This window comes from Impatiens glandulifera, chromosome 1 (genome assembly GCF_907164915.1).
Source record: "Impatiens glandulifera chromosome 1, dImpGla2.1, whole genome shotgun sequence".
Lineage (NCBI taxonomy): Eukaryota > Viridiplantae > Streptophyta > Magnoliopsida > Ericales > Balsaminaceae > Impatiens > Impatiens glandulifera.
This window is the reverse complement of record NC_061862.1, coordinates 11,516,189-11,534,746: the sequence shown is the minus strand read 5'-3', so window position 1 is coordinate 11,534,746 and position 18,558 is coordinate 11,516,189. Positions and strand designations below refer to the sequence as shown.

The 18,558-nt window shown below is 31.8% G+C and overlaps 1 protein-coding gene across 1 annotated transcript in view; it reads right to left on the bottom strand.

Annotated features, from left to right (window-relative positions):
* The window catches only part of LOC124940662, a 47,759-nt gene extending 43,228 nt beyond the window's left edge, over positions 1-4,531 (bottom strand). The window contains exons 1-6 of the mRNA XM_047481197.1: positions 4,267-4,531; positions 3,094-3,175; positions 2,494-2,597; positions 1,117-1,212; positions 982-1,029; positions 171-221 (exon numbers count right to left, since the gene is read on the bottom strand). Coding sequence (XP_047337153.1) covers positions 171-221; positions 982-1,029; positions 1,117-1,212; positions 2,494-2,597; positions 3,094-3,175; positions 4,267-4,281 — 396 coding nt within the window. The 5' untranslated portion in view covers positions 4,282-4,531. The remainder of the gene's footprint in view (positions 1-170; positions 222-981; positions 1,030-1,116; positions 1,213-2,493; positions 2,598-3,093; positions 3,176-4,266) is intronic.
* Between the last annotated feature and the right edge of the window lie 14,027 nt (positions 4,532-18,558).

Genomic DNA, 18,558 nt, shown 5'->3' with positions numbered 1-18,558 from the left:
TAATAGTAACAGTAGTCTTTTTTTTGGTAGCTAGTAAAAGTAATCAAGAATCCAAAATCTTCACAATATGCACATCAAAGTAACTGATTAACCACAAAGACACTCGGAACAAATAAAAATGGAGAAATATTAGAGGTTTAATAATCATTCATGCAAATAGCAGGGCTCACATTTCCCAGCTTAGATCTTGACAGTGCCTCCAGGGTCGCTGATTCTGCTTCCTGACAGAAAATAATATTACTTGCATTAGTCAAGTAATTTGAAGGTACAGTTGTCATAAGCCATTGATCAATAAATTACTTAAAATTTAATATTGTGAATTTGCAAGTGAAAACTAAATTAGTTGATTTATAACATGTGGAAAGAAATTAGTAAGGCATGGACAGAAAACTGTGGCAAATCCATTGCATAGAATTTTAAAAATTGAGCATTAGCAAGGAGTCTTGCACTACCTGGTTTTTGTGTGTCCAAGAGAGAGAAAGATAACATGTCAAGGAACAATTGAGTAGACCATTGTCAATATTTGCAGGCAAATAAAATGACATAGTAATCCTAACTCCACAGTTCTAGTGTTGCAAAAGTGCAGGAGAAGGTTCCGTCAAGATGTAAATAAGAAGTAAATATGTTGCAATATAAGAAGATTAATCCCTTAAATGAATTAATTATCAAATCTCTCAATATAATTGGGTTAATAAAATATGGGTTGATTTACAGCATTTAATCACCCCCTAGCTCATTCATACATTATCTTCAGTGGAACCAGCAAAAAACCACAACTTCATATGACATGTAAAAAATCACTAAAGACACTAGGTAGTAACAACAAGACATCTTCATATACTTGGCAGATGAATACAAAGATAGAGATTCTGCTAGAATTCTTTGGGCGGATGTGTTTTATGACCTTAACTTCATAAGTTTGTATACTAGAAACTTGTTACCCCGATAAGAATCAAATATATACAATAAACATAGTTCCACCTGAATCTGTTGAAGTTTGGCTTCGAAAAGTTTTTCCCGGTCTTCAGCCTATAAAATGAAAAATATACAATAAGATATTGCTTTGTAAGACCGTACAAGGAAATTAAAGAACAAATCAAATAGGTTTACCCTTACCTTAAGAGACCTTCCATCAACAGCCGGGTGAGCAAGAACAAATACACGGTCAATAAGAACAACCACAGGTTCCTTGCCAAGACTTTTCCAAGGAACCTGAAATTATAATGGTCTCCTGTTACATATGGATATGAAAACCAAAATTACAAGAAAATGGCATTTTTTCATGCAATGGTGCATAAAGTTTTTGGTCAAAATGTAAAACCGTTGGATATAAGATATAATATATCGTTACAAATAAAATTAAAATATCTATATATAAAATAAAAGGGCTAGGGGAGAAGTAAGGAGATGAAAGAAATGAGGGAATGGGAAATTTTGTGTTGTTGAACCTTTTTATAATTTATAAAAAAAATTGTCTCTACGAAAGAGAAACATTAATAACTATCTGTCACATACACATCACACACAAAGCATTGAGTTGTCTAATTGTTTTCATTTCATGATACTTATAATATAATAATAATTTTATTTCATATGAAAAGTTATATTTTATTTTATTTTATTTAAGTTAAAATATTTAACTAAATTATAAAGACTATTAAATGAGCATATATTTTAAGATGCACATGATGATATTACTCTAAAATGCATTTTTAAGTTAAATCTTGTCTACATAATTTTTTGCAAAATACTGATACTATAAAATAATTAATATAGCATAAATAATTCAATATATATATATATATATTACAGCATAAGAAGAAGAGAAATGATTAGGTGAGGGAATTTGGTGAGGGAATTACGTGGCATAATTTTATTCGCTGAAAAAATCAAATAATTTCTTTCTTTTCTCTCTTTCCTCCTACTTTTACATTTTCCAATCAATGAAGGTGATGCCACGTCATTCCCTCACCAAATTCCCTCATTAAATTCCCTCACTCTATCACTCCTCATAAGAAGAATATAATTAGCATAAATACTCTAATTCTTCTTATTTTTCCAGGTTCGAAAGAAGATTCAACAGGAAGGTAAAAATTTAAACAAAATTAAGAAATAAGCATAATATGGAGATGTTTGTTTTTATAATATTTAGAATTTTAAGATGAGGTTATGGCTGAGATCATAACATGCATTTAATTGAGAAGAATCTAAGTTCTTCGAGGAAAACGACTACCAATTTAAAATACTAATAGATCCTTCATTAATCCAATCTATCAAACAACATTGTTGGCATAAAATCCATATTATATAACTACAAATCAGTTATACATATTACGGTTAGAATGTTCCACCCACAAACGATTAACAATAATATTAGCAAATAAATGACATGTATATTTGCATTTACGCTTAAATGAATATGCTAAAAGAAGTACCTCTATTCTGCAAGACAACACATTCTCAATGATACACATCTATTAGTATTACAAGTACCTTCAAAGTTATGGTACCAACAAATCCAGCTTTGACTGTGACAGGGAGTTTTAATGAGTTTAATGCCTCTGCTTTCAGCTTTAAATCTTTGAGAACAACATCACCTATAAGAATAGATACCCTAATAAGGACAACATAACAAATGTTGTTGCAGCTACTAATTGAAATAATAAAAAGGCATGCATCAAAATAGAATAAGCAGTTATTGCTTTAACCTAATAACTGCCTAACTACTCATATGCTTGAACATCATTCCTATTGATCAGTTATTTGTATCTGAATGGAATATAAGATACGACTATCAAGAATAAGACCACAGAAGTAGCCAAGATACAAAACCTAGGTATCAATACCCTACTTAAAGAAGTAAAATATGCACAGCTCTCACTCCTGGTCATTGAACTCTACTTCATTCACTTAAAACTGAAAAACCAATTCCGCTTGATTTGTAATATAGGAACGCCACTCGCGTTCATAAAAAATAATCTATTATAATGAAAAGTTTACCCTTTCTCAAAACTAAAACTGATGAGAACCAAATGAGCTCTATATGGTGCTAAATCAGAAGGGAGATTTGTAATGTTTGCAAGAGATTATAACCTTTCCACACACTGATTCTTAGCGCCTCAGTTGAAAGCCCATGCACATATTCTCCCAAATATCTCCGCAGCAAATGTAGAACCTGCACACCATAACACTACTTCAGTCACACATCGTCATAAGATTGGAACATTCAAGACAAATATTATGTAAAAATGAGTACTTGGTTATGTTCACCCACAACTGGATCAACACAAACTCCTACAATTTGTTGAATTTTTAATGTATTTTAGATATTATTTTGTTCACAAGGCTTAGGTTGAATTAAGTTCCTGTATTTTATGGGATGTTACCATTTTAATTCCATGCTTGTTTACTCAAGGCTTACAACAACACCATGAAAAAAGCAAATGTTGCCTAGACTGCCATCATATTCAATCTATCAAAAGTAATTTTGGTAACTGTTTCAAATTATTGCTCGTATATGTCTCACAGGTCAAGTTTTTCCTTGGATTGGAATGTAACAGATTTTATGTTTCACTATTATTATTTGTTTACATTACAAAATACTTAATCTAAATCCAATACAAACAACCTGATAAACATTTCCCATCAGCTTCTCCAACTCTTATATAGCTTTATTTGGAAAGCATGTCTAGAACAGAGCATACGCTACTGCGCTCTAATTCCACCTCTCTCTCTCCTCCTAATTCCATTCTAAAGAAACTGAATCCAAGCTGGATTGTCATGTCAGTTCCCCAATCTATACATTGTGAATTAGTGGCCTATCTCCTGTGACTATCCGGAAAGTTCATTTACATCTTTTTTACTTTGTTCATCAGAAAGAAGATGTCGATCAAAATTCTCAAGAATCGTATGCATGCAAACAACCTATTCTTTTTCCTGAACTAAATACAAACAATGATGCTTAAAAAGGCTACAGTAACTAATTTTGCATGTCAAACAATAAGCTAGAGCCTCCAAAACTGATATAGTGCAAAGTTTTCAAAATGTTGGGCAACTCACAGCTCAGCCATGAAAATGAAAAACAAATCTCAGATTATAACGAGCTATAACATTGTTTACATTTGAAATCCCTAGAAGAAAAAAAAAATCGGAAATAAAACCATTGGGACAGCCATTAAAGAAGTCGCTCGCTCGCTCGCTCTCATTGAACGGTTTCAAATTTGCATCAATTGTGCATTCGTATAAGATAAGAAATGAAGCACTTACGTGTGCCTCAAACATGATTACGGTTCGAAGTGCGATCCCACGATCAACGTGGAGGAGTAGCTCGGATTGTTGATCGATGTTGAATCATAAACATGATGAGGAGAATTTGATTATTAGAAACCCTAAGATTTGAAGTTCTTCCGATGAGTTCAATTGCTGAAGCGGAAGTTGAGGGAATATGCCAGAAATGGAGAAGAAGAGAGAGGGAGCATTTCGGAAACGGTGGAGTGGGTTCCAACAGTTGTGACCCAAGTCCTGGTCACACGCTCATGTTAATTTCTTCTGCTGTCCCGGGCCTAAATTCTACGCAACCCGACCCGTAATACCACTTTTTCTTTTTCTTTTTTTTATAACAAATGCTCTAACTTTTAAAATTATTGTAATAATAATAAACTTTGAGAAGCACCTTTAATTATTTTTATTTTATTTTTTAATGATTAAAATATAATAAAAAATAAAAATTGTTAAACATATTATAAAAATAATATAAAAGAAGATAACCATACTAACATAACGTCTCATTAAAACGTGACTTCTAAGAAATTAAATGTCATGGTTCGATTACACTTAGAACGCAATAAGTCGAAGTGAAACATGAAGGTCAAATAAGTTTCCAACATAATAATAACAAATTAAAAGAAAAAAAAGATATTTTTCTTTTTATTACATAATTTTTTTATTGATGAAATTATTTATTAATACAACAATATGAGTAATCATATATCATGTAAATAATTCAAATGAAAAAAATAATGTAAGAGATTTAATATTTTAAATTTTATTTTTATTAAAAATATTTTAAATTAAAATAGAAAAAATAATAATAGAGTCTTCCTAATTTCTTACCAAAATTAACAATTGTGTACAAAAGTTTAACTAATAAATAATTTATTTGTTTCTCAAATTTATAAAAAAAAATTTAATTCATTGCATCGTTAAAATCACCCATCAATGTCCTTTCTTTCTTTTTTTTTTTTTTTTTTTTTAAAAGAATAAATGAGAAAATAAAAAATAGTTGAAAGCCGTCCAAAATTGTACATCACAGTTTGAAATAAAACCGACTAGCTAGAATATTCTTGACACTTACTCATTTGTTGTATTATTGAGTTTGTAGATTATTTTTCTTGGGGTCTTGTTTGACTTTGTCTCCTTTCAAATTATTGTTTAGTTTTTATTATTATTTTTAACTCATTATAATAATAGCTTGGGTGTCTAAAGTCATGTAAGTCATGCGAACGAGGATGACAATTTGAAATCGTTCTGCGGTAATCGAACTGAATTACCCTGTTTTAAACGATTTTTCTCTAGTTTGACAGGTGGTCGACCGAAGATGGGATGGGAATAATATTTGTGTCCCCCACTTCGACCAGCCCCGATCACACCCCAATTATGCTTAGAACACTATAAGCACACAATTAAATATAGAAAATCACTCATATATTTATTTATTTATTATATTTTATAATAATTTTAAAATTATTTTTTTTATAATAATATAAATTTTTAATATATTATAATATATATTATATTAAAAAAATCATTTATATAATTTTATTATTTTTTTTATGGTATAAACGGTGCCCCGCGAGGATTTCTCAAAACAAAACGAGGCAGGAATGGTAGTGAAAATAAATCCCCAAAATAATATAGAGCGGGGATAATAAATGCATTCCCTGCTCTGAACCGTCTCATTGCTATCCCTACTTGCGGATCAAAAGTTTTGAGTTAAATTTTAATTTTTTTTAAATTGAAAGAGGGCATCCTATTGCTTCCTAAAAATATATTTTTTTACTAACTTCTTAAATCTAAAAGGGCACATACAATCAAGATTCTCGGTCGTTGGCTGGCCCTCTCAATCAAACATTAGGTCGTAACCGAAAATTTCAATCGTTTACAAGCCAAAAAACTAAAAATAAATTCAGAAACGTTTTTTTATGTAAAAAACATACAACACAAAATACAATTTCCAAAAGCTAATTCAAACACAATGACACCCATGAACATGAAAACCAAATATTTTCAACAAGTCAATTTGTCATTTTTGAAATCGGGTTCTGGCTACTTTTCCTTTACACTGGGAGTCCTAAAACCACATTTGAAATGTTTCTACAAACTCTAAAACAATCCACGTACATCAAGGTCAAGGACCAAGAGCAAGACATAAAAATTGAAACTCCAAATTTTTTAATTTGAGTATTTCGGTTTTAGGTGGTTTCAACCATTCAAATCAATGAGCATTCATCACTTAATGTATTTAAAACTAAACGCGATGAAAATCTAGAACACAGAAATATGGGCACTTACACACATTCTAATGAAGTCACGCGAACAAGAAGGTGTTCTGCAAAGTCAGATCGCGCATTCACGCTTCTTTGGTCGCTAGAGAGCATTTCACGGTCATTGAACAACGTTTAGGGGGGCTTTGACTTCCTCCGTTGATTGAATGGTTTTGTTGTCGCGTTGACCATGGGCTTGAGTACCTTGATGCGCCTAAATTCATGTTGTGGATTGAGTTTGTGGACTCGGGTTCCTTGATACGACTAGGTCCTCGTCTATTGCCTTGCTTGCTGTTAGAAATTAAAACAATAATAATAATTAATGTCTTTTTTGTTATTTTAGAGTATTTTGGATTGTCCGAGTCTCTTGGTCTTATCTCTAGTTAATGAGACTCTTCAATTCTCTTAGTTTAATGTCTAAGTTTTGTTACTTTATATAAGTTGTAATCATGTTCTTATTTCAACAAGTTCAATAGACAAAATTTCATTTAAGTTTGTTTCATTCTCTAAAGTCTTTATTCACTTTCTAATAAGTTTCTTCACAGTTTGATCATCGAAGTTCTGATTGTGACTTCGTTATATGGTATTAGAGTTTTGGTTACATTGGTGAAGAAGGTATCGTTGTTATTCGATATGGAAAGTGGTGGTCGTATAGCTAGACTCGGGTTGGAGTTGTTAAACTAATCAAACTACCAGATATGGAAAACTTGCATGGAATCATACTTGGTTAGGGAAGACTTGTGAGACATCGTATTCGTCGTAAACAATGATGATGTAGCTCCTAAGGATGTCATTGAAAATACGGAAGCATTGAAGAAGTGGAAGAAACTCAACGCGAAGACAGAATTTGAGTTGAAGGGGTCAATCTCCCACAATTTGTTCGAGCATATCATCGACTGTAGATCTTCTCGTAAGATCTGGGAACACTTGATCGTCTTTTCAACAAGAAGAACGAGGCTCGTCTCTAGATGCTTGAAAATGAGTTGGCAGCTCCGAAGCAAAATCGAATATGTCTTGGAGTTCTTTCTTAAGGTAAAGAACATATCCTCAAAATATTATTTATTAAACCTAGATGAGAAATTTTCAAAGGCTTGAACTAAGAGGCATATTGTTCGAGGGCTTCGACCCGAGTATACGTCATTCATCACCTCGATTCAAGGTTGCGCTCAACAACCTTCACTCGAGGAGTTCGAAAATCGTTTGTCATCTCAAGGGTCGTTGGCCGCACAAATGGCTGGAACGAGTATAAAGGAGGAGTCGAACAGTGCGTCGTTCATGAAGAAATCGAGTTGGAAAAAGGAAAGTCAAAATTCTTCCAATATTCCTAAAAGGCCCCTTATGTGTTTCAGGTGCGGCAAGACTGGACACTTCAAGAGATATTGTCGAGTAAATTTGGATTGAAATTTTTCTAGTTCAAATCTCGAAGAAAAATTTGACCAGCGTGTTGAGAAAGATTGGGACTAGGGCTGCAAATGAGCCGAGTCGAGCTCGAATTTGCTTGAGCTCAAGCTCGACTCGATTTAGTATTTATTAGCTCGACTCGAACTCGAGCTTGAACGAGTTTATAAATTTAAGCTCGAGCTCGACTCGACTATTTACCTATAAACTCGACTCGAAAAACTAGAACTCAAGCTCGAACTCAAACTAAAATTTATTTTCAAAATGAAATATCAAACTTTCATACATATTCAATATTTAAAATTGAAAATATGAAACAATCATAAGTCATAACTATTTAAAATTGGGAAGAATGTCAATTTTACACACCAACTTGTAAGAATGTGTCAAATTTACTTATTAAGTATCAAAATTTTATTTATATATACTAACTTGTCAAAAAGTGTCAATTTTATTTAAAATAACGGAAATGTTAAACACCATCAATTTTTTTGCGATATGTAATATCCACATTTTTTTTTATAAAATTGACATTACTTTAATTATTTTTTCATTTAAACAAAAACATTAAATCTTTCTTTATCCATTTTTTCTCTCTTTTTATTCCACAATTATCCATTTTTTCTAACTTTTCTATCTTTTATCTCCATCTCCATATATCTTCATCTCCAATATTCATAGGGATTGTATAGACAGATCACTTCCTAAAATGAAACTAATTAATGAAACTGAGGCATTATCCTTGTAGGCAATTCATTCGACCTCTATCCCTCTATACATCATATTATCCTTATCTCATAATTCAAATGGAAAGAGAGATAAACACAATTTTTTTATATTATAAACCAAAATTAAATTATATTAAATTGAGTCTTTATAACTAACCAAACATATTAACTTCAAAACAACCCAAAAAAATTATAAAATTAAGAATTGAACTACAACAGGTTCAACTAAATGGACATTACATGATTCAAAATTAATAGATTATATTAAATTGAGAGTAGATTTTTGTCACACATTATTCATTTTGAAACATGTAATGTCATTTTAGTTGAACTTGTTGTAGTTCAATTTTTAATTTTACAGTTTTTTTTGGATAATTATAAAGACTCAATTTAATATAATCTATTTTTGATTTATAATAAAGAGATTATGTTTATCTCTCAATTTGAATTAAAAATAGAGATAGAGGTTGAATGAACTGTTTACAAGGATAAGACCTCAATTTCATTTTAAGAAGGGACTTGTCTACAAAATCCCTATGCATATTAGAGTATTAGAGAGGAGGTGAAGAGGGAAAAGTTAAAAAGAAAAATGGATAGTTGTGCGACAAAGAGAGAGAAAAAATGGATAAGGACAATTTTTAATGTTTTGTTTAAATGAAAAAATAATCAAAGTAATTACAATATAAAAATAAATAAATAAATATGTGGATATTACAAGTGGCAAAAATTCTGACAGTGTTTCACATTTCCGTTATTTCAAATAAATTTGACACTTTTTTTACAAGTTAATAAGTATAAATAAAATTTTGATACTTAATAAATAAATTTGACATCTTCTTACAACTTGGTGTATAAAATTGGCATTCTTTCCAATTTCAAAATCATGATAATCCAAAAAGTATCCACCCACCATTACTAATCAAAATTCTAAAATATAAAATTTTAAAATTAAAGTACAAAACTATATAAATTATTTGAAAATTTAATATATTAATATTTTTTAAGTCACGTTCTTCAAGCATAGCACAAGTACAACTACCTGCGTTTAATAATATGAAATGTTTAAGCTTAAAAATAGTTAATATAAAAAATATATGTTAAAACAAATAATTAAAATTTAACTTACTTTAAGGTAGATACGGACAAAAACAAATTGAACCTATTTTCTATTAAATATTATTATATATATTTAAATTATTTGGTACAAATATAACAAGAATTTATTAACTTATTTATAGCAAAAATCTATTCATTTATTTATATATTATTAATCTTTTAAATTTATTTTTTCTCTCAACATATTATATAAAATATATACTAACCTTTTTTATCTCTTCATAATATATACAAATATATACTAACATTTTTTTTATCTTTTATTATTTATATAATATATTAATATTTTTATTTCTTTCAATATTATATATAATATAATATTGTTATTGATATAAAGGTATTTTTCTATATAGATCTATGATTAATATATATTAAAAGTATTTTTTTATATAGATCTATGAACTATTAATATATATAATAGTGTTTTTCATATAAATTTATGAACGATTAATATATATAATAGTGTTTTTCATATAAATCTATGAACTATTAAAAAAATGAAGGTTATTTAAAAGTAGGAGCAATAGCTATAGTAGAAATGAAAATATATTTTAATTTACTTATAGGTTTCTTGTGAATGAATGAGAAAAATAATGTAGATGAGAGATAACATATAAAAATGTATTAACCTATTATAAATGAGTGAAAGTAATGATGAAGACGAAAGAAGAAGAAATGGTAAGGAAGAAGAAGAAGAAGAAATGGTGAAGATAGAGAAAGAAGAAAAAGAAGAAAGGGTGAAGACGGAATAAAGAAGAAGAAAAAGAGATGAAAAGTCACTTATGATTGATATAATAGAAATTAGGGTTTTATTTTATGACAATAGAATATAATAATATGAATTATGGGCTTTGAAAATAAAGAGAAAAGAAAAAAAAATTAATTTATTTTTATTTTAAATAAATATATTATATATTATCAGGCTCGAAAAAGCTTGACAAGCCATCGAGCAAGCATTATATGAGCTCGAGTTCGGCTCGAATATTAAACGAGCCGACTTGAGCTCGGCTCGAACTCGATCAAAGTCAAGCTCAAGCCGAGCTTTGACCGAGCGGCTCGCGAGCAGCTCACGAGCGACTTGACTTATTTGCAGCCCTAATTGGGACAATGCTTTTCATGTCGATGTGATGATTTCGAAGGAAAAACAAATAGAGACGTCTCATGGTAAAAATGAGATCTATCAAAGGTGGATCGTTGATTTAGGGTGCGAACATCACTTTACTATAGATGATTTTGTGTTCTCATCAAGTCGAATTCATAATGGGGGCGGTGGCATTATCACGGTAGATAACTCGGTTCATGAAGTTAAAAGGGAAGGATTAGTTGTCATTAATAGCGGTAAGGGAGAACTTATTACTCTGAAGAATGTCTACCACGTTCCAAGAATTCGAAATAACCTTTTCTCGGTCGCAAATGATGTAGACGTCGGGAATCTTGTGTTGTTTGGTCCACACGATGTGAAGTTTTTAAGGAACGTGAAAGAAATTAAGACGGATGTGGTTCACACTAGAACTCGAGTAAATGATATATTTATCCTTTCAATATCAAAATCGTACATCGAAAAGGTGAAAGACAAAAGCACCTCCTTTCTATGGCATGCAAGACTTGGGCATGTCAATATGACTAAGCTTAGTGTTATGTCTCAAAAAATATTGTCAAAGGTCTACCTGAAGATCTGAGGATCGAGGAGGACAATGTGTGTGAAGGATGTAAATATGGGAAGTCTCAAAGACTTCCATTTGACAACTCCGTATCGAGAAGTAAGAGTCCTTTGGATCGAGTTCATAGTGACTTGTGGGACCAACTCAGACTACCTCATACTCGAGAAGTAAATATATGTTGTTGTTTGTGGATGATTTTTCCCGATTCACTTGGGTGTACTTCGTGAAAGAGAAGTCCGAAGTGTTCTCTAAATTTCTCGAGTTTAAGGAGACGGTAGAAGGAGAACAAGATAGGAAAATTTGAGTATTGCGAACAGACATGATGGAGAATTTCGCTCAAAAGAGTTTGAATTGTTTTGTAGCCAAAATGGAATAAAAAGAGAACTCTCTTGTTTAGAGACTCAACAACATAATAAATTGTCAAAAGGAAGATTCGACACCTTACAGAGACTTGTAAGTCGTGGTTACATATGAAGAATATACCAAAGCATGAGTTGTGATGCTCATGTCATCAATCGAGTTCTGCTTAGCCCAAATAAGTTCAAATCTCCATTCGATATGCTTTTTGGTTTTAAACCAAGTGTTAAAGTATTTTCGAGTTTTTGGATCTATTTGTTATGTCCATATTCCAGATTCAAGAAGGAGCAAATTGGACGCAAAAGCAGTCAAATGTGTGTTCGTCTGCTATGACTAGAGAAGGAAAGGGTGGTGATGTATGGATTCATCAATACACAAATACATTGTGTCGAGAGATGTTGTTTTTGACGAAATCTCTTTGTACTACATGAATGATGTTAAGAAAACTGTTCAGACTAATTTTCACATACCCATGTCTACGAGAAGCTTCTATAGTAGTGATAATAGTGACATGGGAAGCCCTAACTTAGCTCAAGATACTTTAGTCGATGAAAGAGTAGAAAGTAAAAGGTTACCAAGAAGTCCACATCAGGAAGAATCTAGTCAACAACAGAATGGGAAAAAATGACCAAAAAAGAACATTGTAAGGCTCTATCGATTCAGGGATGATAATTTTGTAACAATCTTCTCTTGTTCTTGGGAAACGCAATAGACGATGAGGAACCCGCTTCTTATAATGAAGCAAAGAATGTCAAGGAATGGGTGACAGAAATAGAGGAGGAAATGCACGCTCTCAAGAAGAATGAGACATGGGACGTCGTTTTGAAGCCTCCTGATACTCAAGTAGTAACATGTAAGTGGGTGTATCGAATCAAACGAAAGACTAATGGAAGAATAGATCGAAACAAATATAGATTGGTCACTCGAGGATTCTCGTAGAAGTATGGAGAAAATTACGATGAGACATTCAGCCCAGTTGTAAAGATGACGTCAATTCGCAATGTATTGGTCTTAGTAGTAAGTTCTTGATGGAAGTTGTGGCAATTGGACGTCAAGAATGCGTTTCTCTATGAAGAACTTGATTGCCCAATATATATGAAACAACCACCTGGATTCAAAAAGAAGGATGGTCACCAGTTAGTTTGTAGACTTAAGAAGACAATATATAGATTAAAGCAAGCTCCACGTGCTTGGTATAATCTTAACGGCCAGTAATTATGATGAGGTTGCTCGCTACAAGATGAGCTCTCGTTTCACTTTTAAATGAAGAAGCTTGGTGAACTTGAAACTTTCCTTGGTCTATAAATAAAAAATTTTGATAAAGGTTTGTTTGTATCGCAGATCAACTACGCAAAGAATTTGGTAGATAAATTTGGTATGACTGATGGAAAAAAGAGTTATACTCCTCTTGACGTAAATCTCAAACTCAGTCGAGACGAAGGAACATGGCTAACAAATCCTCGTATGTATTGTGCTCTTGTGGGAAGTCTGATTTATCTAACTATAACAATGTATTACATTTCTTATGTAGTCAGAGTGGTGAGTCGATACATGCAGGAGCCAAGGAAACCACACCTTGAGGAAGCGAAGAAAATTTTGAAGTATATTAACAACTCACTAGATATAGGTCTACTTTATGAAAAAGATTCAGATTTTGTCTTACAAGGATTTGCGAATGCTAACTTTTCTGGAGATCGAGACGATCGAAGGTCCACATCTGGGTTTGTTTTTCTTTGTGAAAATACTAGCATATCTTGGAGTAGCGTGAAACAAGGATCGGTATCATTGTCTATGACAGAAGCGAAATACAAAGTATCAGCTCACGCAGCACAAGAGTGCATATGGCTTCGTAGACTCTATGAGGATTTTCATGTCAAGTTTGATTAGCCGGTTTCTATCCATGGAGATAATTTAAGTGATATTAAATTGACTTCAAATCATGTGTTTCATGCGAGGACAAAACACATTGAGTTGGAGCATCACTTTATTTGTGAAAAAGTATTAGAGGGAAACATTGAGATGGTTGTAGTAAGAAGTGAAGACAATATTGTTGATATCTTCACAAAAGAACTTCCTAAAGGTTCTTTCGAAGATCTACTATTTAAGTTGGGAATAGTTCATCAGACATCACTTTAAGGGGGATGTTAGAAATTAAAGTATTATAATAATATTTAATGTGTCTTTTTGTTATTTAAGAGTCTCTTGGATTGACCAAGTCTATTAGTCTTATCTGCATTTAATGAGACTCTTTAGGTCTCTTAATTTAATGTCTAAGTTTGTTACTTTATATAAGTTGTAACTCTGTTCTTATTTTAACAAGTTCAATAGATAGAATTTCATTCAAATTTGTTTCATCCTCTAATAAGCTTTTTCATGGTTCGATCATCGAAGACCTGGTTGTGACTTCGTTACACTCCCATTATGATGGTCCGGTGGCCACTCGCGATGGTTGTTGGCCACTTTGGTCAACACACATTTTTTTCACTTTGCAAAACAAAATACAAACAACATTAATTAATATTAACATGTCTCATCTAGTCATATTCAAATATTTGTACATATTTTTAGATTTTATTTAAAATAGTATGGATTTAATTATTTTAAAATCCGAGTAATACGACATCGTTTACAAATTAATTAATTATTTTAATCATGTGCAATGTGTCCGTATAGAAATATTTTCAGAATAATTCGTTAACTCGAGATATATTTAAAATTATAAAATGATGGTGTAGAAAATGAGTGTTTATAGACATATCAACTATTTTTAATTTATTGAGATGATGATATAACTGTAATGAGCCATTCAATACGTGTCTTTGGTGTAATGAACAAGTCTTACAGATAGTGTGTATATATAGAGAAAATCAAAATATAATTTTTTAGTTTTATGCTGAAGATTGTTTATAGTCTATAAGGAAGATGAAGAAGCATCTAGAACAAGGAAATGAATTATGTCTTCGATGGTCATAGTTGTTGAATTCAATAAATAATTATTGGTCTCCTTATATATGCTTAATGATCTCTTGATCAAATATACCCATCAATCTACTTAAATGAAATCACCCGATCCTCATCTTTCACCAATGAACCTAAATATAGTAAGTAGGATTGTTGGGCCTTGTGGGTCCAACATAATTAGGAACTTAATAAAACAATCAAATCTTAAGTAGGTTTTTCCTCTATAGAGAAAGAGAATAAAAAAACACAAATAGCAATCTCCTTACTTGTATCACGCTCAGATTCCTTTTTCTTTTTCTCGGTAAGTATATTTCATGTTTAGGTTTAAAGTTGAAAATAACATTTGTATATTTTTTTTGTTGATATAGTGATATTTGTCGATTGACTCATGGTTTTTTACCCTCTAGGTTGAGAGGGTTTCACGTAAATCTGGTGTTGTTTATGTTTGATCTCATATTTTTGATTTGGATGACTTGTGTATTTACCCATCTCATATCGATTGATTGCAATATAAAAGTATTATTCGTTTCGAAATTCCCAACAAGTGATATCAGAGCTGTTAGATTTCTTTTCTTATGAAGAGTGCTTTTGTGAGTTGAGATGGAAGGCAATAGCACGATGATCAAGTTGACAAATAATAACTGACAGAATTATAAATCCAAAATGGAGGATATCATTTATTGTAAGGACTTATATGAACTAGTTGAAAGAGATAGTGCGAAGCCAAAAGATATGGTGAACGCTAACTGGAAAAAATTGAACTGAAAAACAATCAACACAATTATATAGTGGTTTGATGATAGTGTGTATCGTCATGTAGAAAATGAGAAGAATGTGCATGAGTTGTGGAAGAAGGTGGAGTCACTGTATGAGCAAAAACAACAAGTAACAAGGTGTTTCTAATTCAAAATCTAGTAAATATGAAATTCATAGAAGGTATAAGTTTTGTTAAGCATTTAAATTAGTTCCAGAGTTTGATTAATCAATTGTCAATGATTGATATGACCTTAGAAGATAAGGTACAAGCCTTATTACTCTTGGGATCATTGCCCGACAGTTAGGAGACATTAGTTGTGATGGTTAATAATGCAGGTCTGAATGGTGTTCTTACTATAACTATAGTTACTAGCAGCTTGTTCAATGAGGAAAAAAAGAAGTTAACTAATACAAATAGTGCACAGGACCTAGTCACATATCAAAGGGGATGAGTGAGATATCGACAACAATCAATAGACCATAGCAAGTTCAGAGGCAGATCAAAATCTAAGGGGAAAACAGTGTTATCATTGTGGTAAAGAAGTTCAAATAAAGAAAATTTGTAGAGTCTAGAAAAGACTATAACATGAAGACTAAACTAGAAAAAAGATGGTGAGAATAGAAATACCACAGGCACAATAACTACAGATGATGTAGTGATTCTCTTTTGTGAAAAAGAACAATATTTACATATAGAAGGTCACCAATAAGTCAAGTGGATAGTTGATACAAATGTTTGTTATCATACTACACCGAATAGAGAGTTCTTCAAGACTTACAAGGTTGGAGACCTTGGTACAGTGAAGATATGTAATACTAATCACTCGAGCATTGTGGGTATTTGTGATATTTGTTTGCTCACATAATTGGGACATCGGTTAACACTAGTATATTCATAATTTGCATCTAACATTGATATCATCTGATGCATTAGACAAATATGGATTCACATTACCTTGGTGGTAGAGAATAGAAGCTCAGCAAGGGATCAATGACTATAGAAAAGGGAAGTCGTGACACTCTCATACATAACCCATATGAAGGTACTCAATAATGGACTAAATGTAGTACAAGCTGAAAACTTTCTAAATATGTGGCATCAACGCCTCAACCACATGAGTGAGAAAGGGTTGCGAATTCTAGTGAGAAAGTTTCACATCCCCCAACCAAAGACGAGGTTCTGAATCTATGCGATTATAAACCATTTGGTAAGCAACATTGAGTCTCTTTTAGTAAAAAATCAGAAAGGAAACTTAATGTGCTAGACTTGGTTTATTCGGATGTGTGTGGTCTTTTTGAGGTGGAGTCATTGGATGGCAATCGATATTTTCTAACATTTATTGATGATGTATCTAGAAAGGTGTGGGTTTATTTTATGAGAATGAAAGACCAGATATTTAATTATATGTTAGAGTTCCATGTCATGGTCAAAAGAGAGACATACAATAAGTTGAAATATTTTTGATCTAATAACGGGGGAAAGTATACATCTAAGGAGTTTAAAACATATTGTGCAATATATGGAATTCGACATGAGAATACAATGCATGGAACTCCACGGCACAATGGTGTAGCTAAGAGAATGAATCACACCATTGTAGAAAATGTGAGATGCATGTTGAAGATGGAAAAGTTGTCAAAACAGTTTTTGGGAAAAATAGTCCGCACAACTTGTTATCTCATAAACAGGTCACCATATGTTCCCTTAAAATTTTAATATACCATAAAGAGTATGATCTAAGAAGAATATTTCATACTAGCATCTAAGGGTGATTTGATGCAACTCCATGTATTTTCCTTAGATATAGAAATGAGAAATTTGGGTATAAATTATGAGACCCATAAAAAAGATAATTGTCAAGTGCAGAGATGTTGTGTTCTTCGAGGGTCAGACAAGGATAAATCCATAAATCAACAAGAAGTTTTAGAGAGTTGATGAGTCCATAGAACTCATACAAATTTCTTCAACAATAGAAAATGAATAAGTCACTGAGGAAACCTCTAACATGAATGATAGTAATGATGATGAGATTGTTAATGATGATTCTAAATAGAGGGAGCAACATTACTAAGAGGAGCCAGAAGAGCTCTAATTAAGAAGGTCCGAAAGAGAGCACCAATCTTTTAAAAGATACCCTTCTTCAGAGTATATTCTATTGACATAAAAATGAGAGCCAAAATTTTTTCAAGAGGAACAAATTCATAAAAATAAAGCTTAGTGACATGATGCAATGAAAGACAAGATGAAGTCCTTGCAAGAAAATGATACATATGAGTTGGTGGAGTTTCCCAATGACTGAAAGACATTGATAAACAAATGGCTATTCAAGCTAAAGAGAGATGAAAATTGAGAACTTATGAAGTACAAAGCCCAACTGCTGTAAAAGGTTTTAGACATAAACAATGCATCAACTTAGAGGAGATTTTTTCACTAGTGGTAAAGATGACTTTCATTCGAGTGGTGTTAGGTCTATTAGTTGACTTAGATCTTGAACTTGAACAACTTAATGTAAGACTGCATTCTTTCATGGTAACTTTGAAGAAAATATCTACATAGTGAAACTAGAGGGATTTGAAGTGAAAGATAAAAAATATAGCATAGTTTGTAAATTGAAGAAGAATCTATACGATTTGAAACAATCTCTAAGATAGTGGTACAAGAAATTTGACTTTTTTATAATGAGTCATAGGTATTAGAGAACCAATGTAGATTTGTGTGTTTACTTCAAAAATATTCTAATGGAAAAATTCTAATTATCTTACTTTATGTTGATATTATGTTGATTGCATGACATGATGCTCAGATAATAGTTATGTTGAAGAAAAATATGTCCAAGACATTTGACGTGAAGGACATGGTCAAACACATCAGATATTGGGCATTCAAATTACTCATGATTGAAAGGCGTAGAGACTTTGGTTGTCATAAGAGAATTACATTGAAAGGGTGCTTGAGAGATTCAACATGCAAAGAGCAAAGAAAGTAAGTTGTCCACTACCTTATAATTTGAAATTGAGCAAAAAATTGTGTCCATCAAT